The 25,019-nt window shown below is 34.5% G+C and overlaps 1 protein-coding gene across 2 annotated transcripts; it reads right to left on the bottom strand.

The window, feature by feature from the left end:
• On the bottom strand, positions 1 to 25,019 carry LOC121375116. 2 transcript variants are annotated; one of them, XM_041502363.1, is made up of 4 exons: positions 24,489 to 25,007; positions 18,578 to 18,641; positions 3,244 to 3,330; positions 1 to 1,890 (listed from the first exon to the last, which is right to left on the bottom strand). In XM_041502363.1, the coding sequence occupies exons 1-4, from the start codon at positions 24,726 to 24,728 to the stop codon at positions 1,448 to 1,450; spliced, it is 834 nt and encodes a 277-aa protein (XP_041358297.1). In that variant the 5' UTR covers positions 24,729 to 25,007; the 3' UTR covers positions 1 to 1,447. The 2 variants fall into 2 exon arrangements, with proteins under 2 accessions (XP_041358297.1, XP_041358306.1); XM_041502372.1 differs by lacking the exon at positions 3,244 to 3,330 and having other exon boundaries at positions 24,489 to 25,019.

Raw genomic sequence — 25,019 nt, 5'->3', positions numbered from 1 at the left:
TGGTATCAACAATTTTATTAAAAATAAGTTGAAAATAGAAAATACCTATATTACAAAAATTCTTTCCATAATCCGAGGTTCTAGAAAACGGTGGCCCGATGTCCGAGGAGTTTCCATTCATAAGTAAATAAATATATAGTCAGACCTCGTTACAACGACCATGTTCGTCCCTGGGTCACTTTGTCGTTATATTGAAATTGCCGGTGTATCAAATTGTCACGAGTTATCTCCATTGCCAAAATAACGTAACAAAAAATACTAATTAATATTAACTGATGACTGAATAGCATTTAAATAATTAAAGCATTACAATTATTATTAAAAACAACAAATACACGTACATACATTAAATATGTTTTTAAAAAACATTAAATATATTTTAAAAAGGCGCATTCACCGTCAGTCTAATCAAGACATCTACGATTGGTACCGGTTTCGTTTACAACATACCATGAAAATAGAAGATTTTATTGTTCGAAGTTAATCATTTAATTGGTTAACATAAGGCTTATTTGGAAAAGCAATACATGTTTACAGATTTCGCAGACATCGGTAGTTTGGATAGCATGTGACACAGTCAGCTCACTACGAAATCAGGGATTTTAAGTGGCTGTGTGCGTACTGCCAACGTGCTACGGTATCTGTAATTATGTAATGTCGTTATAAAGAGGTGTTTTCAGACGTCGGATTTACAATGCACCTAGGGGAAGCCTCCCCTAACCCAATCCTAAATACTTGCTGCTGGTGGACTACTTGGGCACTTGGTGACACTGAAGAGGAGGCCGCCTTCAAGACGACAAGACCAACGAAACCCCCGGGACAACATCACGACGCCTTACCTACCGGTGTATATACACAAACTGCACGAGTCTCTCTTGGGTTGTCATGCTAAGACCAGAAGCGATCAAGCCCTATGGGCAACCTAGAGAGACACCCCAACATCAAAAAGGTCTAATTAACGAGCTCTTGATCTTTCTTTTTTGACCGACCGCTCAAAATTGCGCCAAATTTTCTTAATCAAAATTGCTACCCTGTCTTTGGGATGGTGCATATAAAAGATCCCTTGCTGCTAATCGAAAATAGTAGTCCTATGGGCAACCTAGAGAGACACCCCAGCATCAAATAGGTCTAATTAACGAACTACTCTCGACTCACTAAAATCAAAACCTATGTTAGCTCTTGATCTTTCTTTTTTGACCGACCGCTCAAAATTGCGCCGAAATTGGGCACATTTTCTCTTTGGCATTTGTTTGCTCCTTCAAATCTACTGGCCCCATGATAAGTTAATTTAAAAAAAATTCTAGAACCCGAATTAATTAAATACATAAAGTTAGAGTAGATTAGAATTAAATAAAAAAGTTTAGTTTTTTTATTACAATTCGCCCCTTTATTACAAAACGACACACGTACATTTTGTTTAGTAAAGAGGAAGTGTGTCTGATCTTAGTTACCAGATCAGATGTACCCCAAAACAATGTTTATCGCTGTCTTTCATCAAACTCTTCAAATGATTAGCTTTCACGTAGACTGTGTCTCCGGGGTTCAGAGACACCACTGTGCTGCTGTAGGTGAGATATTCCGCATAGGGTTCCTTGTGTATCGTCTCGCACTGCGACTTGTTGCTGCTCACCAGGTCCTCCTCTGTGCTGTCCCTGGCGTTGTACCTGACCACGTGCTGCTCGTACGTCTGTCCGCTGACGCCGGGATGACCGGTGTCCCTGTGGGTGAAGGTGAAGTGCACGTACACTCTGTACACTCCTCTTGTTGGGATCGTAATGGCGCCGTTCTCGTACCTCATGGAGTTCGTTATCAGAATGACGGGGGATTCTTTGTTTTCATTCCAACTTCGGATCACTCGTACTGAGGTGTCATTTAAAAACGATTTTTCGTCTGAAATAAGAAACGATGGTCAAAAGATATACTACTCCTAAAAGAAAGGGGTTATACGTTTAAGGACAGCACATATAAACGTGTACACAGAAGGAATATATTTGAAATGCGCATTATCGAGATGTATCATTCCTATCTGGGAGATACCAATATTAGTCCAGTCAATCTGTGAAACACCCGGCAACAGAATTTTCTTTAGTATTTTTTATACAAAACAACCAATTCTATATAACATACTAAAAAGTCTACCAAAATCGGAGAATGGGAAATATACTAATTTTGGAATTTTTATTACAATTTTACTAATTTGTTTTCATGTACATGAGTATTACATGCTAAACTGAGATCTCTACTTATATAAGATACATGTTACTAAATGTACACAGAATGAGTCTTTATAATTTTTGATTTAAAAAAACAACAACGCCCCCTCATTATCATTATTTATTCAAAATACACGTTCAGTCAGGTATAGGAATTACAAATACCAGGTTTTGAAAACACACACGTTATCTCAGTGGATGTGCATTGTACCAATGTATAAATAGTAGAGGATTTCTGAAAATCTTTTTATGCTAAGTTAATATGATAATTCATGATGATGACATGACTCACTAATACAATATATATGCTACGGTTGTTTGTTTTTTTCTTCTTCTTTTTTTCTCAAATATTACCTAGGTACTTCTAACAATACCATTGGTGCTTTATATATACTTGTACATGATTTATTTCAATAAATCTGAATGACAAAACTAGTATATCTGCACAAGGCATAGTCCAAGTGAATCTTTGACAAGGTCATGACAGTACACTCGCATAAAGCACTATCATGTTTTGTCTGTAGAAAATATCCACTCATCTGACCTTAGTTTTGTAAAACTTTTCAATAATTGTGATCAAACCCACCCTGATATTGGATAAAACCCAAGCAGAAAATTGTTATCATGTCACGTCAATAACCTAGACCATTATTATAATGCATATTTAAAAAAAAAAATTAAAAAAAAAAATTCTCATATTGCCTGGTAGTTTAACAATAATATTTATGGAAAATATACCAGGATAAGCATTTCGATTCATTTCATTTCAACTTATTTTCGTGCTTATATCTTATTACCTATGCACCTAAGATGATCTTATCGCTAAGATCGCTTCGTGGAAGGGGGCTCAGATAGTTATAGTTAATTATGTACCGAGGTATCATTAAAAAATATTTGCTCTGATTTCAGTTCGTTGGAGCACACTGGATTATTTCTCCTTCCAACCTATACTCACAAATGGCGACGCTATCGTATTACACGGTGTTCATTATAACATATTCATTATAACATATTCGGCAGGGTAGCATACCTTGTTGTAGAGCTGAATTCAGACCTTGCAAGTGAATAACTGGTTTGATAGCACTTAAAAACGACACACTGGGCAGTCTCTTCCTATCTAGAAAAAACAATTCAATAAACAGAGTTAAAGGGACTTTCCAGAGTTCGCCGCCTTTGCTACATGTTTTACGACTAACATAGCCCTTTTTGATGACTAAAATGGCATATTACAGATATATGTTCCTGTTTAAAATATCAATATCTGTATAAACAACGTATTTTTGCGGTCTTATTTTTTTGTAGTAGCCTAAACTAGATTTTACCTTTAAAACATTCATATGTACGAAGACATAATTATTGAAACCTGACTGCTATAAACATTAATATACGGCCACAAAAACATTGGATATATAGACAGTGGCATTTGAAACAAGAGTGTGTTTTAATGTGTAATTTTAGTTGCCTAAAGGGTTCTAATACTCCGAAACATGTAACACGTGCTACAAATTCAGGACTGTCCCTTTAAAGGGGTGTACTACGCAATCAGATGCTGCAGATGACGATAGTAATACATGTGGCTAAAACTGATAAACACAGCATTTCAATACACATACACACCATGGATAAACAATATCACAACCCTTCATCCTTAAAGGCATATTGTCACAGACCACTGACCTATTTAATGACCTAATAAAGTATTACCTGAACAAACAATAATTCGATTTGTCCCCAAATGTACTTTATTCAACCATCTTCATAACCACCATACTCCATTTATTAATGATATTTTGTAAAAATAATTGAATTATGGCAATGGTCCATAATTCAAAAACTAAAATTGCCAAGAGGGTTGGCATGGATTTCACTACATCATGGTTCAGTTAAGGTGATGCGATAGCTAGATTTGGTTTCCAACAATTAATGTAATATTTAGTTATTATCCATGTTTAGAGAAATAAGGTCCTCAAATCCGTGACAGTGTGCCTTTAAAGCAAACTGGGGAGAAATTGGAGGATTAGCTGGCAAGTTTGATACCTGGAAGCGTCTTTGATTACACTAGTTCTGTCTTTGACTACACTAGTTCTGTCTTTGATTACACCAGTTCTGTCTTGGACTACAATATACATACAATCCCCCCGAAGTATCCAACTACCTACCAAATTTCAGCTAAATCGGTCAAAAACCTTTCTTACAAGATGAAACAGACGAAAATAATAATAATAATAATCCCACCAACAAAATAGATTCCCACCACTAGATCACACTGATTTATTGTATGTCAAACATTTGATACTTTGACATATAATCTTAAAGAGAAAACCTGCTACATTTTTCCATTACCAGCAAGGGATCTTTTATATACACATACCACGGCCGTTGATGTCTGTGACATATAATCTTAGAGAGAAAACCTGCTACATTTTTCCATTACCAGCAAGGGATCTTTTATATACACATACCACGGCCGTTGATGTCTGTGACATATAATAAATAATAATTATATTTGTGTTGCTTCCACGGACATATATAATCATTATAACAGATCATTGTTATATTTGGGTTCTTCCCAATGGCAGATATATTCATTATAACTGAACAGTATTTTATTTCGGTTGTTACCACTCAACGATATATTTATTATAACAGATAATTGTTATATTTGTATTGTTCCTTTTGACAGATATATCCAGTATAATATAATTGTTATATTTGGGTTGTTTTTACTGACATGTTTTCATTATAGTAGCTAATTGTTATATTTGGGTTCTTCCCACCATCAAATATATTCATCATAACAGACCATTGTTATATTTGGGTTGTTCCCACCATCAAATATATTCATCATAATAGATCCCTGTCATATTTGGGTTGTTTCCACTGACAGATATAATCATTATAATAGATCATTGTTATATTTGCATTGTTTCCACTCACAGATATAGTTATTATAACAGATCATTGTTATATTCTGGTATTCATAATATTCCCACTGCTATTTGGGTTGTTTCACTCACAATTATTATCATCATATTTGGGTTGCTCCCATTGACCATTGTTATAACCGATCATATTTGGGTTCTTCCCGCTTGAGATATAATCATTATCCAATCATTGTTATATTTGGGTTGTTTCCATGACAATATATATATAACTGATCATTGTTATATTTGGGTTGTTCCCACCATCAAAATGTTTTAATATATTTATTATAACAGATCAGTGTTATATTCGGTTTGTTTCCACTGGAAGATATAATCATTATAGCAGAGCATTGTTATATTTGGGTTGTTTCCATTGACAGATATAGTTATTATAACAGATCATTGTTATATTTGGGTTGTTATATTCATCATAACAGATCATTTGGGTTGTTTATGACAGATATAGTTATTATAACAGATCATTGTTATATTGGGTTCTTCCCACCATCAAATATATTCATCATAACAGACCATTGTTATATTTGGGTTGTTCCCACCATCAAATATATTCATCATAATAGATCCCTGTCATATTTGGGTTGTTTCCACTGACAGATATAATCATTATAATAGATCATTGTTATATTTGCATTGTTTCCACTCACAGATATAGTTATTATAACAGATCATTGTTATATCTGGGTTCTTCCCACCATCAAATATATTCATCATAACAGACCATTGTTATATTTGGGTTGTTCCCACCATCAAATATATTCATCATAATAGATCCCTGTCATATTTGGGTTGTTTCCACTGACAGATATAATCATTATAATAGATCATTGTTATATTTGCATTGTTTTCACTCACAGATATAGTTATTATAACAGATCATTGTTATATCTGGGTTGTTTCCACTGACAGATATAGATATTATAACAGATCATTGTTATATCTGGGTTGTTTCCAATGACAGATATAGATATTATAACAGATCATTGTTATATCTGGGTTGTTTCCACTGACAGATATAGTTATTATAACAGATCATTGTTATATTTGGGTTGTTTCCACTGACAGATATAGTTATTATAACAGATCATTGTTATATCTGGGTTGTTTCCACTGACAGATATAGTTATTATAACAGATCATTGTTATATCTGGGTTGTTTCCATTGACAGATATAGTTATTATAACAGATCATTGTTATATCTGGGTTGTTTCCACTGACAGATATAGTTATTATAACAGAACATTGTTATATTTGGGTTGTTTCCACTCACAGATATAGTTATTATAACAGAACATTGTTATATTTGGGTTGTTTCCACTGACAGATATAGTTATTATAACAGATCATTGTTATATCTGGGTTGTTTCCACTGACAGATATAGTTATTATAACAGATCATTGTTATATCTGGGTTGTTTCCATTGACAGATATAGTTATTATAACAGAACATTGTTATATTTGGGTTGTTTCCACTCACAGATATAGTTATTATAACAGAACATTGTTATATTTGGGTTGTTTCCACTCACAGATATAGTTATTATAACAGATCATTGTTATATTTGGGTTGTTTCCACTCACAGATATAGTTATTATAACAGAACATTGTTATATTTGGGTTGTTTCCACTCACAGATATAGTTATTATAACAGAACATTGTTATATTTGGGTTGTTTCCACTCACAGATATAGTTATTATAACAGATCATTGTTATATTTGGGTTGTTTCCACTCACAGATATAGTTATTATAACAGAACATTGTTATATTTGGGTTGTTTCCACTCACAGATATAGTTATTATAACAGATCATTGTTATATCTGGGTTGTTTCCACTGACAGATATAGTCATTATAACAGTTCATTGTCATATTTGGGTTGTTTCCACTGACAGATATAATCATTATAACAGATCATTGTTATATCTGGGTTGTTTCCACTGACAGATATAATCATTATAACAGATCATTGTTATATCTGGGTTGTGACAGATATAATCATTATAACAGTTCATTGTTATATCTGGGTTGTTTCCACTGACAGATATAATCATTATAACAGTTCATTGTTATATCTGGGTTGTTTCCACTGACAGATATAATCATTATAACAGATCATTGTTATATCTGGGTTGTTTCCACTGACAGATATAATCATTATAACAGATCATTGTTATATCTGGGTTGTTTCCACTGACAGATATAATCATTATAACAGATCATTGTTATATCTGGGTTGTTTCCACTGACAGATATAATCATTATAACAGATCATTGTTATATCTGGGTTGTTTCCACTGACAGATATAATCATTATAACAGATCATTGTTATATCTGGGTTGTTTCCACTGACAGATATAATCATTATAACAGATCATTGTTATATCTGGGTTGTTTCCACTGACAGATATAATCATTATAACAGATCATTGTTATATCTGGGTTGTTTCCACTGACAGATATAATCATTATAACAGATCATTGTTATATCTGGGTTGTTTCCACTGACAGATATAATCATTATAACAGATCATTGTTATATCTGGGTTGTTTCCACTGACAGATATAATCATTATAACAGATCATTGTTATATCTGGGTTATTTCCACTGACAGATATAATCATTATAACAGTTCATTGTCATATTTGCATTGTTTCCACTCACAGATATAGTTATTATAACAGATCATTGTTATATTTGGTTGTTTCCATTGACAGATATAGTTATTATAACAGATCATTGTTATATTTGGGTTGTTTCCACTGACAGATATAGTTATTATAACAGATCATTGTTATATCTGGGTTGTTTCCATTGACAGATATAATCATTATAACAGATCATTGTTATATCTGGGTTATTTCCACTGACAGATATAATCATTATAACAGTTCATTGTCATATTTGCATTGTTTCCACTCACAGATATAGTTATTATAACAGATCATTGTTATATTTGGTTGTTTCCATTGACAGATATAGTTATTATAACAGATCATTGTTATATTTGGGTTGTTTCCACTGACAGATATAGTTATTATAACAGATCATTGTTATATCTGGGTTGTTTCCATTGACAGATATAATCATTATAACAGATCATTGTTATATCTGGGTTATTTCCACTGACAGATATAATCATTATAACAGTTCATTGTCATATTTGCATTGTTTCCACTCACAGATATAGTTATTATAACAGATCATTGTTATATTTGGTTGTTTCCATTGACAGATATAGTTATTATAACAGATCATTGTTATATTTGGGTTGTTTCCACTGACAGATATAGTTATTATAACAGATCATTGTTATATCTGGGTTGTTTCCATTGACAGATATAGTTATTATAACAGATCATTGTTATATCTGGGTTGTTTCCATTGACAGATATAGTTATTATAACAGAACATTGTTATATTTGGGTTGTTTCCACTCACAGATATAGTTATTATAACAGAACATTGTTATATTTGGGTTGTTTCCACTCACAGATATAGTTATTATAACAGAACATTGTTATATTTGGGTTGTTTCCACTCACAGATATAGTTATTATAACAGAACATTGTTATATTTAGGTTGTTTCCACTCACAGATATAGTTATTATAACAGAACATTGTTATATTTGGGTTGTTTCCACTCACAGATATAGTTATTATAACAGAACATTGTTATATTTGGGTTGTTTCCACTCACAGATATAGTTATTATAACAGAACATTGTTATATTTGGGTTGTTTCCACTCACAGATATAGTTATTATAACAGAACATTGTTATATTTGGGTTGTTTCCACTCACAGATATAGTTATTATAACAGAACATTGTTATATTTGGGTTGTTTCCACTCACAGATATAGTTATTATAACAGATCATTGTTATATTTGGGTTGTTTCCACTGACAGATATAGTTATTATAACAGAACATTGTTATATTTGGGTTGTTTCCACTCACAGATATAGTTATTATAACAGAACATTGTTATATTTGGGTTGTTTCCACTCACAGATATAGTTATTATAACAGATCATTGTTATATTTGGGTTGTTTCCACTCACAGATATAGTTATTATAACAGATCATTGTTATATCTGGGTTGTTTCCACTGACAGATATAGTTATTATAACAGATCATTGTTATATCTGGGTTGTTTCCACTGACAGATATAATCATTATAACAGTTCATTGTTATATCTGGGTTGTTTCCACTGACAGATATAATCATTATAACAGATCATTGTTATATCTGGGTTGTTTCCACTGACAGATATAGTTATTATAACAGATCATTGTTATATCTGGGTTGTTTCCACTGACAGATATAATCATTATAACAGTTCATTGTTATATTGGGTTGTTTCCACTGACAGATATAATCATTATAACAGATCATTGTTATATCTGGGTTGTTTCCACTCACAGATATAGTTATTATAACAGATCATTGTTATATCTGGGTTGTTTCCACTGACAGATATAGTTATTATAACAGATCATTGTTATATTTGGGTTGTTTCCACTGACAGATATAGTTATTATAACAGATCATTGTTATATTTGGGTTGTTTCCACTGACAGATATAGTTATTATAACAGATCATTGTTATATTTGGGTTGTTTCCACTGACAGATATAGTTATTATAACAGAATTATAACATTGTTATATTTGGGTTGTTTCCACTGACAGATATAGTTATTATAACAGATCATTGTTATATTTGGGTTGTTTCCACTCACAGATATAGTTATTATAACAGAACATTGTTATATTTGGGTTGTTTCCACTCACAGATATAGTTATTATAACAGATCATTGTTATATTTGGGTTGTTTCCACTGACAGATATAGTTATTATAACAGAACATTGTTATATTTGGGTTGTTTCCACTCACAGATATAGTTATTATAACAGATCATTGTTATATCTGGGTTGTTTCCATTGACAGATATAATCATTATAACAGTTCATTGTTATATTTGGGTTGCTGTGACTGACAAATATAGTTATTATAACATATCATTGTTATATCTGGGTTGTTTCCACCGACAGATATAGTTATTATAACAGATCATTGTTATATCTGGGTTATTCCACTGACAGATATAGTTATTATAATATATCATTGTTATATCTGGGTTATTTCCACTGACATATATAGTTATTATAACAGATAATTGTTATATCTGGGTTATTCCACTGACATATATAGTTATTATAACAGATCATTGTTATATCTGGGTTATTTCCACTGACCGATATAGATATTATAACAGATCATTGTTATATTAGGGTTGTTTCCACTGACAGATATAGTTATTATAACATATCATTGTTATATCTGGGTTGTTTCCACCGACAGATATAGTTATTATAACAGATCATTGTTATATCTGGGTTATTTCCACCGACAAATATAGTTATTATAACATATCATTGTTATATCTGGGTTATTTCCACTGACATATATAGTTATTATAACAGATCATTGTTATATCTGGGTTATTCCACTGACATATATAGTTATTATAACAGATCATTGTTATGTCTGGGTTGTTTCCACTGACATATATAGTTATTATAACATATCATTGTTATATCTGGGTTATTTCCACTGACATATATAGTTATTATAACAGATCATTGTTATATCTGGGTTATTCCACTGACATATATAGTTATTATAACAGATCATTGTTATGTCTGGGTTGTTTCCACTGACAGATATAGTTATTATAACAGATCATTGTTATATTTGGGTTATTTCCACTGACCGATATAGATATTATAACAGATCATTGTTATATTTAGGTTGTTTCCACTGACATATATAGTTATTATAACAGATCAGTGTTATATTTGGGTTGTTTCCACTGACAGATATAGTTATTATAACAGAACATTATTATATTTAGGTTGTTTCCACTGACAGATATAGTTATTATAACAGATCATTGTTATATTTGGGTTGTTTCCACTGACAGATATAGTTATTATAACAGATCATTGTTATATCTGGGTTGTTTCCACTGACAGATATAGTTATTATAACAGATCATTGTTATATTTAGGTTGTTTCCACTGACATATATAGTTATTATAACATATCATTGTTATATCTGGGTTGTTTCCACTGACAGATATACTCATTATAACAGTTCATTGTTATATTCGGGTTGTTTCCACCGATAGATATAGTTATTATAACAGATCATTGTTATATCTGGGTTATTCCACTGACATATATAGTTATTATAACAGATCATTGTTATGTCTGGGTTGTTTCCACTGACATATATAGTTATTATAACATATCATTGTTATATCTGGGTTATTTCCACTGACATATATAGTTATTATAACAGATCATTGTTATATCTGGGTTATTCCACTGACATATATAGTTATTATAACAGATCATTGTTATGTCTGGGTTGTTTCCACTGACAGATATAGTTATTATAACAGATCATTGTTATATTTGGGTTATTTCCACTGACCGATATAGATATTATAACAGATCATTGTTATATTTAGGTTGTTTCCACTGACATATATAGTTATTATAACAGATCAGTGTTATATTTGGGTTGTTTCCACTGACAGATATAGTTATTATAACAGAACATTATTATATTTAGGTTGTTTCCACTGACAGATATAGTTATTATAACAGATCATTGTTATATTTGGGTTGTTTCCACTGACAGATATAGTTATTATAACAGATCATTGTTATATCTGGGTTGTTTCCACTGACAGATATAGTTATTATAACAGATCATTGTTATATTTAGGTTGTTTCCACTGACATATATAGTTATTATAACATATCATTGTTATATCTGGGTTGTTTCCACTGACAGATATACTCATTATAACAGTTCATTGTTATATTCGGGTTGTTTCCACCGATAGATATAGTTATTATAACATATCATTGTTATATCTGGATTGTTTCCACTGACGGTTGGATTTATTTAAGATAATCTTTATTATTATATCAGAGTTTGTACCCCCATGGATTCATTATTATTAGATTTGTATGCAAAGGCGTCTGTTAACCCTAACAATATTCACTAAACAAATAACAGTATGAGTTAGAACTCCAATTAAATCGAAAGATGAAATTTAAGTATCATTATAAAGTGCACCACCATCCTCCTCCTCTATGTCATCTGCCTTCAGCTTACCAATTTTATTTTTAGGCGTCTTAGGTACTGAACGTTTGTGTCACGTCAAGAGTGACCGAGGGCTCTGAATTGCATAATTTCCCAACAGAAAACAAAACAGATAATTTTACATTTGTACTTTCAAAAAAATTCAATAAGTGATTACTAGGCCTAATATTTAGTTATGTTTTATAAACAGTTCACTGGAAATAGAACAGTTAAGCACTGGTAATGCTGATCAGTTCATAATTAATAACACCAGGCACCAGTTAATTATCAGTCCACCAAATTGGGAACCCTTTCAAACACATGCTAATTGTAGCGTATCTGCAAGTCCAGATCAAGGTCATGAACACCAAGTCGCTTTGTCCTGGCAACCCTCATCAACTCGTCGTCACTCTTATACCATCTATAAGGCCATCGATATCATCAATTTCAACGGTGACATATCAAGCTGCTGGTAACCATCATCAACTCGCCGTCACTCTTCCACCATCTATAAGGCCATCGGTATCAGTCTCAACGGTGACATATCAAGCTGCTGGTAACCATCATCAACTCGCCGTCACTCTTCCACCATCTATAAGCCCATCGGTATCAGTCTCAACGGTGACATATCAAGCTGCTGGTAACCATCATCAACTCGCCGTCACTCTTCCACCATCTATAAGGCCATCGGTATCAATCTCAACGGTGTCACTCTTCCACCATCTATAACATCAACGCAAAATGCTGTTGGTAACCATCATCACCCCAGCTAACAACAATAAATCCGACCTGACAAAAAAACATGGTAAATAGTACAATTACTACGACTACACCATACATTGGCTGACGAGACTGGGCATATAAACTGGTTTCCACAGAAAGTATCTATTTCCAGTACTATTCATTGGCAATTTATTAGTGTTGCATATTTAAAAAACACCATCAACCAATTCTTATTTAATACTATATCCATTAAATATATATCTATTTACAAAGTTATTAACTGTATTAAATTACAATGTACAACCGCTTTTACACTAACCAGTTTTGGCAATTATCGCTATAATAAGTTTACATACAATATTTACTGCCAAACTATACAATTTCCTAACAAATTACAACCTTTTTCTTAATATACAATTTAAAATAAAATACTTACAACATAATGCAACTTCAAGTATAATATAATATAAACATGGATAAATAACAAAACCATACTTACCCCAGCTGTTCACAGGAAACCTCTCCACAGTTCCAAACATAACACGTGTCCGCACACCCACATCACCGCCCGTGCACTGTGTGCATCACAGCTCTAGGTTCTCTTAACAATAACTCCGACCAGCACTTTTAACCAAGTGTAAAAAAATTGACTATAGTGCTGTCGGAAATAGAATAAAAATTATTTTCGTCGATTATTTCTTAAATATTAAACAGACAAGTAAATATTTTGTAAATATCTATTTTGTTATAGTCTACCTAATTTAGCATTTACTTGTTTTGGCTCTCATTGATGTACAAGGTGGTGTTTACTCTTGAAATTAAAAGAAATATGTCTGTACCCAGGTGATTTGTGCACTTTATTGGAACAGACTATAACAAAGTTTAGTCAACGTATGTCAATTTCATTGCTGTTACTATATTTGAGGGACCATTTCTGATGATGGTTTACCCCTATTCCTCTCCAAAACAAAATATTTTTAGACATTTATAAGTACCTTTTGAGCAAAACTGTCAAGAACCATTTTGAGTTTGTGATCTATTTTCCGGTATTAAAAGTGTTAACTCATAAGATGCATAATGACAGCTATTACAAATCATGTTTTTATTAAATTTTGCTTTAACATTTAAAGACTACACCTTTAACTATATGCCCATAAATGATTATAGGAAATGATTTTATCTACTAGTAGAAAATACATCTTTATTGGAGAATCTTTATCACAAACAGATGCTTACATATAACTTCTGATATAGCACCTTTAAGTGGTTGCAAGATTGTGTAAATTTCTACTGTATTTATATTGAATTCATATTTACTAAATATGCTGATCATAATTAATAATTTATGCTGCAATTCAAAATAATCAGTTATCTTGCGGTTTTAAATTAAAAGTTTGTTTACGGGTAAATGAAATTGACACATATCCATCAAAATGTGTTATAGTCTGTTCCAATAAAGGTCACAAATCTCCAGTTTACTGACATTTTTATTTTAATTTCAAGAGTAAGCACCACCTTGTACATCAATGAGAGCCCAAACAAGTAAATGCTAAATTAGGTAGAGTATCATTAAATAGGTATTTACAAAATCTTTACTTGTCAGTTTAATATGAAAGAAATAATTGACGAAAATAATTTTTATTCTATTTCCGACACTACTTTAGTCCACAATCACGCTACGCCACTGCAGACCAAATCATCGCAAGTACCAGGGTATTTGACTGCACGTGTTAAGAGGTACCATATGACCACTGCGAGTAAATAAGCTAAATAAAATATTCAAATTATCTACACACCCGATAACTCCACAACCTATTTACAATAAAATACGGTTGTGACAGTTTGTGTTCGTCTAGTTCGGACAGGTACATCTGAGAAAATATGTATAATAAACAGGGGTTTTAATTATATGAATTACAGAATGCTTACGCATTGCGTTTATTTTGATTTACCGTGACAGATATATGCACATTAATATTCCTTCGGGCTTAATAGATATCATTGTTATATCTGGGTTATATCATTGTTATATCTGGGTTGTTTCCACCGACAGATATAGTTATTATAACAGATCATTGTTATATCTGGGTTATTTCCACCGACAAATATAGTTATTATAATATATCAGTGTTATATCTGGGTTGTTTCCACTGACAGATATAGTTATTATAACAGATCATTGTTATATCTGGGTTATTCCACTGACCGATATAGATATTATAACAGATCATTGTTATATCTGGGTTATTCCACTGACCGATATAGATATTATAACAGATCATTGTTATATTAGGGTTGTTTCCACTTACAGATATAGTTATTATAACATATCATTGTTATATCTGGGTTGTTTCCACCGACAGATATAGTTATTATAACAGATCATTGTTATATCTGGGTTGTTTCCACTGACAGATATACTCATTATAACAGTTCATTGTTATATTCGGGTTGTTTCCACCGATAGATATAGTTATTATAACATATCATTGTTATATCTGGATTGTTTCCACTGACGGTTGGATTTATTTAAGATAATCTTTATTATTATATCAGAGTTTGTACCCCCATGGATTCATTATTATTAGATTTGTATGCAAAGGCGTCTGTTAACCCTAACAATATTCACTAAACAAATAACAGTATGAGTTAGAACTCCAATTAAATCGAAAGATGAAATTTAAGTATCATTATAAAGTGCACCACCATCCTCCTCCTCTATGTCATCTGCCTTCAGCTTACCAATTTTATTTTTAGGCGTCTTAGGTACTGAACGTTTGTGTCACGTCAAGAGTGACCGAGGGCTCTGAATTGCATAATTTCCCAACAGAAAACAAAACAGATAATTTTACATTTGTACTTTCAAAAAAATTCAATAAGTGATTACTAGGCCTAATATTTAGTTATGTTTTATAAACAGTTCACTGGAAATAGAACAGTTAAGCACTGGTAATGCTGATCAGTTCATAATTAATAACACCAGGCACCAGTTAATTATCAGTCCACCAAATTGGGAACCCTTTCAAACACATGCTAATTGTAGCGTATCTGCAAGTCCAGATCAAGGTCATGAACACCAAGTCGCTTTGTCCTGGCAACCCTCATCAACTCGTCGTCACTCTTATACCATCTATAAGGCCATCGATATCATCAATTTCAACGGTGACATATCAAGCTGCTGGTAACCATCATCAACTCGCCGTCACTCTTCCACCATCTATAAGGCCATCGGTATCAGTCTCAACGGTGACATATCAAGCTGCTGGTAACCATCATCAACTCGCCGTCACTCTTCCACCATCTATAAGCCCATCGGTATCAGTCTCAACGGTGACATATCAAGCTGCTGGTAACCATCATCAACTCGCCGTCACTCTTCCACCATCTATAAGGCCATCGGTATCAATCTCAACGGTGACATATCAAGCTGCTGGTAACCATCATCAACTAGCCGTCACTCTTCCACCATCTATAAGGCCATCGGTATCAATCTCAACGGTGACGCAAAATGCTGTTGGTAACCATCATCACCCCAGCTAACAACAATAAATCCGACCTGACAAAAAAACATGGTAAATAGTACAATTACTACGACTACACCATACATTGGCTGACGAGACTGGGCATATAAACTGGTTTCCACAGAAAGTATCTATTTCCAGTACTATTCATTGGCAATTTATTAGTGTTGCATATTTAAAAAACACCATCAACCAATTCTTATTTAATACTATATCCATTAAATATATATCTATTTACAAAGTTATTAACTGTATTAAATTACAATGTACAACCGCTTTTACATTAACCAGTTTTGGCAATTATCGCTATAATAAGTTTACATACAATATTTACTGCCAAACTATACAATTTCCTAACAAATTACAACCTTTTTCTTAATATACAATTTAAAATAAAATACTTACAACATAATGCAACTTCAAGTATAATATAATATAAACATGGATAAATAACAAAACCATACTTACCCCAGCTGTTCACAGGAAACCTCTCCACAGTTCCAAACATAACACGTGTCCGCACACCCACATCACCGCCCGTGCACTGTGTGCATCACAGCTCTAGGTTCTCTTAACAATAACTCCGACCAGCACTTTTAACCAAGTGTAAAAAAATTGACTATAGTGCTGTCGGAAATAGAATAAAAATTATTTTCGTCGATTATTTCTTAAATATTAAACAGACAAGTAAATATTTTGTAAATATCTATTTTGTTATAGTCTACCTAATTTAGCATTTACTTGTTTTGGCTCTCATTGATGTACAAGGTGGTGTTTACTCTTGAAATTAAAAGAAATATGTCTGTACCCAGGTGATTTGTGCACTTTATTGGAACAGACTATAACAAAGTTTAGTCAACGTATGTCAATTTCATTGCTGTTACTATATTTGAGGGACCATTTCTGATGATGGTTTACCCCTATTCCTCTCCAAAACAAAATATTTTTAGACATTTATAAGTACCTTTTGAGCAAAACTGTCAAGAACCATTTTGAGTTTGTGATCTATTTTCCGGTATTAAAGGTGTTAACTCATAAGATGCATAATGACAGCTATTACAAATCATGTTTTTATTAAATTTTGCTTTAACATTTAAAGACTACACCTTTAACTATATGCCCATAAATGATTATAGGAAATGATTTTATCTACTAGTAGAAAATACATCTTTATTGGAGAATCTTTATCACAAACAGATGCTCACATATAACTTCTGATATAGCACCTTTAAGTGGTTGCAAGATTGTGTAAATTTCTACTGTATTTATATTGAATTCATATTTACTAAATATGCTGATCATAATTAATAATTTATGCTGCAATTCAAAATAATCAGTTATCTTGCGGTTTTAAATTAAAAGTTTGTTTACGGGTAAATGAAATTGACACATATCCATCAAAATGTGTTATAGTCTGTTCCAATAAAGGTCACAAATCTCCAGTTTACTGACATTTTTATTTTAATTTCAAGAGTAAGCACCACCTTGTACATCAATGAGAGCCCAAACAAGTAAATGCTAAATTAGGTAGAGTATCATTAAATAGGTATTTACAAAATCTTTACTTGTCAGTTTAATATGAAAGAAATAATTGACGAAAATAATTTTTATTCTATTTCCGACACTACTTTAGTCCACAATCACGCTACGCCACTGCAGACCAAATCATCGCAAGTACCAGGGTATTTGACTGCACGTGTTAAGAGGTACCATATGACCACTGCGAGTAAATAAGCTAAATAAAATATTCAAATTATCTACACACCCGATAACTCCACAACCTATTTACAATAAAATACGGTTGTGACAGTTTGTGTTCGTCTAGTTCGGACAGGTACATCTGAGAAAATATGTATAATAAACAGGGGTTTTAATTATATGAATTACAGAATGCTTACGCATTGCGTTTATTTTGATTTACCGTGACAGATATATGCACATTAATATTCCTTCGGGCTTAATAGATAATGAAACACTCTTTTAAAGCTTAGTCCATTTCAGCTTACCAATCTCTTTTTTAGGCGTCTTAGGTACTGAACGTTTGTGTTCGTCTAGTTCGGACAGGTACATCTGAAAAATATGTAAAATAAACAGGTTTAATTTTATGAATTACAGAATGCTTACGCATTGCGTTTATTTTGATTTACCTTGACAGATATATGTACATCAATATTCCGCCGGGTTTAATAGATAATGAAACACTCTTTTAAAGCTTAGCCAATTTTAAGTTAAAACAAATATACATTATCAGTATTCATATTTCTGTCACCATACATATTTTATTTTAAATATTATTAGCATTTAAAACGGATAACAGAAAACAACAATGAATAACACAGGTAACTTGCATATAATAATCTGAAATTAACTAATGCTACGTTCAGTGGAATCGCGTTAATCATATGTATTCATATATTAGTATTACCTGAACGTTTGACTGACATATTTTATTTTGATTTTAAAAAAGCCAACAAATGGATGAAGCACAAGTCGTACAACGTAGCAAGTCTTCTCCATAATACAGCCACGTCACGACAGTAATTTACGTTCATTTATCCGAGATTTGATCACAAGTATTCGTATGCTTTATGCAAGCATGAACGGAAGAAACACGATGTGCACTGCATGATTCGGGCTCGTAGTCAGAGGAAAGCAAAGGGGGGGGGGGGGGGGTGAAGACCGATTGCCCCTCCACCTAGAATATGCTGGACATAACTATTGTGTGTGCGTTAAATACGACCCACTCCTTAAAATTTACACCCCCCCCACCCCAGTGATCCCCAAATGGATACAGACCTGGTGTGACTTTTCCTTAAAATATCTAAATATATGCCCGAAGAACCTGGTTAGTTGCAGAAAAAATAGTGTGATTTAAGTAGCAATCTGAGTGAATATTTTCTTTTGTTTCAGTCAGTTCACAAAAATGAGAGAGAGAGAGAGAGAGAGAGAGAGAGAGAGAGAGAGAGAGAGAGAGAGAGAGAGAGAGAGGAGGAGAGAGAGAGGGGGGGAGATTTGGGCACGTGTACACATTTATGCGCGATCGATCTAGGATCGATTCCCGTCGGTTGGCCCATTGGGTTATTTCTCGTTCCAGCAAGTGCTCCACGACTGGTATGTCAAAGGCCGTTGTATGTACTATCCTGTCTGTGGGATAGTGCATTAACTGTACAGGCAATATACGTTATTTACGGCGGGGAATATGTGTTATGACGTCAGCTTTAGGAGGACGTATGACGTGAACCTGGGGATGACGACACTAACTTTTGGGGTCGACGGTTTAGAAAGTAAACAGAAAAGAGCAGGGTCGTGAATCAATTCATATAAATGTAAGCCAGAGCTCTCAAGTTGGAACTTTCGCAAGGAGTGAGATTTTGTCCGACATCATGAATCCGAATAAACCGGCGAGGGAAATAAGCGCAAGGTTCGAGATTCTGACCAATAAACAACATGGACACCTATTATATGATTTTAATGCCTTACGATGCTTAACCGAGCCGGCCGGCATTCGCAGGCTTGTTTGTCGGTCGTCGAGATCGATCGAATGAACAACAAAAAATAAATATGTATAATTGTTTTTGCTATAATGTTTAAAATGCGTTAGAAAATCATGTATCAGCATAAGAGCGTGACACGACGTTCAAATGCGTGAGTCTCACGCCGAATGCGTGATACGTGACAGCATGGGTAAGCATTGATTTTATAAAGAACACGATACAATGTCCAGGCGAGACCTGGGAAATTAATTATTGTAATTTACAATTTAGGCCTACAGTGGTTTATTTTTATTTCTCAGTAGACTACTTTTTTATACTAGTCTACGAGTTGCTTCACAATTCTACTGTAGAGATATAGTAATCGTTATAACCAATAAAGGTAATTGAATTATAAACAGCGAGTGTGTTACGTTATCTACATTGTAGGCCGTCAAGCGAATATTCTTCACTAGACAGGTGATGGTTGTTGGAGATTGATCTCCATACATCTGTCTGAAGGTGTGCAGAGGAAGTGTGTTGCCTGATGCTCCTTTGTCAACATCCAGCTTAATCGTTGTGTATACCAGACTTCTGTGGTCGAATGACGTCAGGAATAGTGAATATCTCCTGCTGTACATTGGATATACAGATCGTATGGTTCTTCCTCTTTGTATTGATATGCTTTGTTAGACGATTCATCCAAGTAGTCTGATTCAATCACACAAATGTTCTTTCTTGGAGATCTGTTACGGCCACTAACCAGCAAACTGGGCTGTGTCAGGTTTGGCTGTTCTTGTTTTGTTTATTTTTGCGCTGATGGCACATGCGTCGCCAGTGACCCTTTTTCTTATAGAAGTTACAAATGTGCTGGGCGTTTCCATGCTGCGTGGCTGGTACCACTGTTTCCACAGTCCCCATTGTTCTGGTGACTTTCAGTGAATTTTGATCCTCCACTGGTCAGCTGCTGGATCTGTTGTCGTCCAGCTATGATCGCCTCATAGCGTCGGCCCTCAGCTATAGCTTCACCAAGCTTGTGACCTTTTGGTCGTCCAAGCAGATCTCTTTGAAAATCCTCAATAGGCGTTGATGCAATGATGATCTCCAGAAGTCATTCCTCCATCTGTGCATTCTCAAACTCACATTTTTGTGCTAAAGTACGAGTCCGGAAGACAACGTCGTCTATGGACTCCTCACTGTGCTGCTGACAGTCCATGAGGTGGAGGCGGTGGTCTCCTCACTGTGCTGCTGACAGTCCATGAGGTGGAGGCGGTGGTCTCCTCAATGTGCTGCTGACAGTCCACGAGGTAGAGGCGGTGGTCTCCTCACTGTGCTGCTGACAGTCCACGAGGTGGAGGCGGTGGTCTCGGAAGTTGATGCTCCTCTTCAGGCAGACCTCGAAAAACTCCCAGATCTTAGTAGCAGGGGTTGATTTTTTTTTTTTTTACCACTATCCCAAAGGAATAGTGAATTTAAAAAAACACTATTCCGTCTAAAAATGTACTATCCCTTCAATTATTAATGTATCACTAGTTTTCCTGACTGTGCTACGTCACCATGTACAACATTGCATAACAAACAATTGTTTATATACCAGTCTATGCATTACTGTGTACTAGCTGGAATTACAAACGAACTCACTCCAAACATTAGTCTCGATCAAAAAGTCGTTTATTTTGTACCAGTAAGTGCATGAGAAAGGTCTTAATAGCGCGAAGATTTGTTCTGCAGAAAAATGTAGTGGAAGAAAAAGCATAAGCGGAATAGTCGCAGGCGATTTTCGGTATTCCGTGGTTTATTTTCACTTTCATGACAGAATATTGGAAGAATTGTTTTACTATTTCGTTTCGAAATTTACTATTCGCGGATGCCTTTAATCGTTTCATTCCTTCATCTCCAGTGCCACGGAGCATCTTGAGTGCTATCTTCAGATCTTCAGTGATGTCTTCATCTTCACAGTAAACCCGAATGTTCTCTTTAAACAATTGCAGTGCTTCAGCATGGCTGTCTGTGGACCAGTTCATCCGTGGTATGCAATAGAGTGAATAAATGACGATACGTACATGTAAAACGAATGAAATGGTCTATGTATGTCACTTTAATTCAGGTTTCCAGCTAAATAATGGTACTAGTTAAAGGGAGGTAACTGCGTTGAGCCAGTCGCCTAGGCAGCGGTTGCGTCCCTTGGGTATCACAGTTAAATATTTATTGTTACTATGTTAATTAATTAAGAATTGAACGATCTATATACTTAAATGGAAGATTTGTTGTAAAGCGGTTAGAGTATGAATTTTGAAATAATTAAGATAAGGAAAGCATCAAATTATTTAGAAGATTTATCAGTTACTATATTAAAATTGCAGTTGTCAAAAGTTGAATTAGTGAAAGGTGAATGTGAAGACTGACTTGAAACGGATAAAGTGGTTTCAGTGTTACTGTGTGTGTGGATTTCAGAGGAAGTTTGTGATTATGTGATATTATTCTCGGAAAGGACAGGTCGCGTAATTGTGCACGAAGGCGTATGTGTTTTCGCGCGTGTAAGTTGTCGGTTTGGTGTGCGCTAATGTCTCTCTTTTGATTTGTTAAGCATTCTCTGCTATAACTTCTAATAGAATATTCGTTTTTGTGGCCTATCATATACATTATGTGTCTCAGTTCAAAGCCGGAATCGTCTGAAGCCTGAATTGTCACTGTGCAGACGAAATTGGGATAAAAATAGAAACGATGGAATTCTCGGGGATTCCGTTGTTGACGTAACTGGTAAAAAGTAGTTCCGGTAATAACATTTTGTTTTTATTTGTTTACCGAAAAAGTGCAGTTTTCATGGAAGAATGGCCGTTGGTTTTTTAGATCATGTGATAGCATTTTAACCAATCAAGACGCTTATTACAAAACAGTAATTATAAAATGGAATTATATAAATGTAAGCATTGATTTTATTAAGAAGACGATACATTTTCCAGCCTAGACCTGAGGAAATTAATTATTATCATTTACAATTTAGGCCTACAGTTTTTATATTAGTCTACGAGTTGCTTTATAATTCTACTGTAGAGATATTAATCATTATAATCAATAAATGTAATTTAATTATAAACAGCGAGTGTGTTATTCTATCCACTCAGAATTATTGGTAAACTATGCTGGTGGGTGGTTGGACGGGGAGAGAAACCCACAACGCTACCTGTAGATATTCATAACCCCCCTTATAAACCAAAATCGTCACAGTGTATATAAAAGATCCCTTGCTGCTAATCGAAAATGTAGCCCATGAAGTGGCGACAGCGGGTTTCTTCTCTCAATATCTGTATGGTCCTTAACCATAAGTCCGACGCCATATAACCGTAGATAAAATGTGTTGAGTGTTTCGTTTAATAAAACATTTCCTTCCTATGTACATTTATTTCAAATATATAAAATGTCTTAAAACTACGATAAACAAATATGCGTATAGCAACCACCACGAATTATAGACACACGCTACTGTTTGGCTCGTTTCATTCTGTGAATTATTCACCTGTTACACCATTATCTAAACCTTGCCAAATAACCACGATATCAAAACGAAGTAACCTGATATTCTATATAATTTTATAATCATCATCCTTATCAGGAAATAACAATAGTGGCAAAGAGTTACTCATAATATCATGTCATTGTGTGCACTGAACTTTCAACTACTGAACAGAAAGAAAAAAAAGAAAAAAATGTTTTATTTAACGACGCACTCAACACATTTTATTTACGGTTATATGGCGTCAGACATATGGTTAAGCACCACACAGATTTTGAGAAGAAACCCGCTGTCGCCACTACATGGGCTACTCTTCCGATTAGCAGCAAGGGATCTTTTATTTGCGCTTCTCACAGGCAGGATAGCACAAACCATGGCCTTTGTTGAACCAGTTATGGATCACTGGTCGGTGCAAGTGGTTTACACCTACCCATTGAGCCTTGCGGAGCACTCACTCAGGGTTTGGAGTCGGTATCTGGATTAAAAATCCCATGCCTCGACTGGGATCCGAACCCAGTACCTACCACCCTGTATACCAATGGCCTGCCACGACGCCACCGAGGCCAGTCTACTGAACAGAGTACAACCCACTAAATTAGCATTCGTATAAACATTCCCGGGGAATTAGTTTCTATTGATTAGCTACTCTGTACAGCAGATGTTTCATCTGCGCTGATGTCAGTTTAACAACAGTACTCTGTTTGTCTGAGAGAGAGAGAGAGAGAGAGAGAGAGAGAGAGAGAGAGAGAGAGAGAGAGAGAGAGAGAGAGAGAGAGAGAGAGAGAGAGAGAGAGAGAGAGAAAGACAGACAGAGACAGAAAGAGACAGAGGGAGAGAGAGACACAGAGAAAGAGAGAGAGAGAGAGAGAGAGAGAGAGAGAGAGAGAGAGAGAGAGAGAGAGAGAGAGAGAGCACTTTCGAAAAATACGTTACCTGTTTTAAAACGCCTTGTAGTTCATTGGTGTTTCTTACACAAACCTCTCCCTCTCGGAGTGATCCGATTCCAGCCTTTTCGCAGCTCCTACACGGCAGACACATGAGGTAGTTCTCATGCTCTGGCTCTGAAAGGATCGCTGAGACAACGAAAATGATTCCCACTACACCTGCAGCTACGTTGAGAACGAGGAGGACACCGGCAGCTGAACTACAGCGAGACGTGAATATAGACGCCATACTACCTCGCGCATATTGGTTGATTCTGTAGCTGGACAGTTTGTTGTGCGCGCTTCAGTACGGCGGGGAATCACCTGCCTCGAATGATTGTGATAAAGAAGCCACACTACCTCGCGCATATTGGCCGATTCTGGAGCTACAGTTTGTTGTGCGCGCTTCAGTACGGCGGAGCATCACCTGCCTCGAATGATTGTGATAAAGAAGCCATACTACCTCGCGCATGACGAGCGTTTTTTAACGCATGCGTCTGCGTTAAAAAACGCAGACGGATGCGTCTCGTGTGCGCCTACT

Source organism: Gigantopelta aegis, chromosome 1, assembly GCF_016097555.1.
Source record: "Gigantopelta aegis isolate Gae_Host chromosome 1, Gae_host_genome, whole genome shotgun sequence".
NCBI lineage: Eukaryota > Metazoa > Mollusca > Gastropoda > Neomphalida > Peltospiridae > Gigantopelta > Gigantopelta aegis.
Note: the sequence above shows the minus strand (reverse complement) of the source record. Positions and strands in the feature narration are given on the sequence as shown.

Coding starts and splice junctions, on each gene's coding strand:
- LOC121375116 (XM_041502363.1), bottom strand. CDS start 24,728: ATGGCGTCTATATTCACGTCTCGCTGTAGTTCAGCTGCCGGTGTCCTC. Junction 18,642..24,488: donor TACAAGGCGTTTTAAAACAG/GTAACGTATTTT, acceptor CATATTTTTCAG/ATGTACCTGTCCGAACTAGA. Junction 3,331..18,577: donor GACGCCTAAAAAAGAGATTG/GTAAGCTGAAAT, acceptor TGTTTTTTCTAG/ATAGGAAGAGACTGCCCAGT.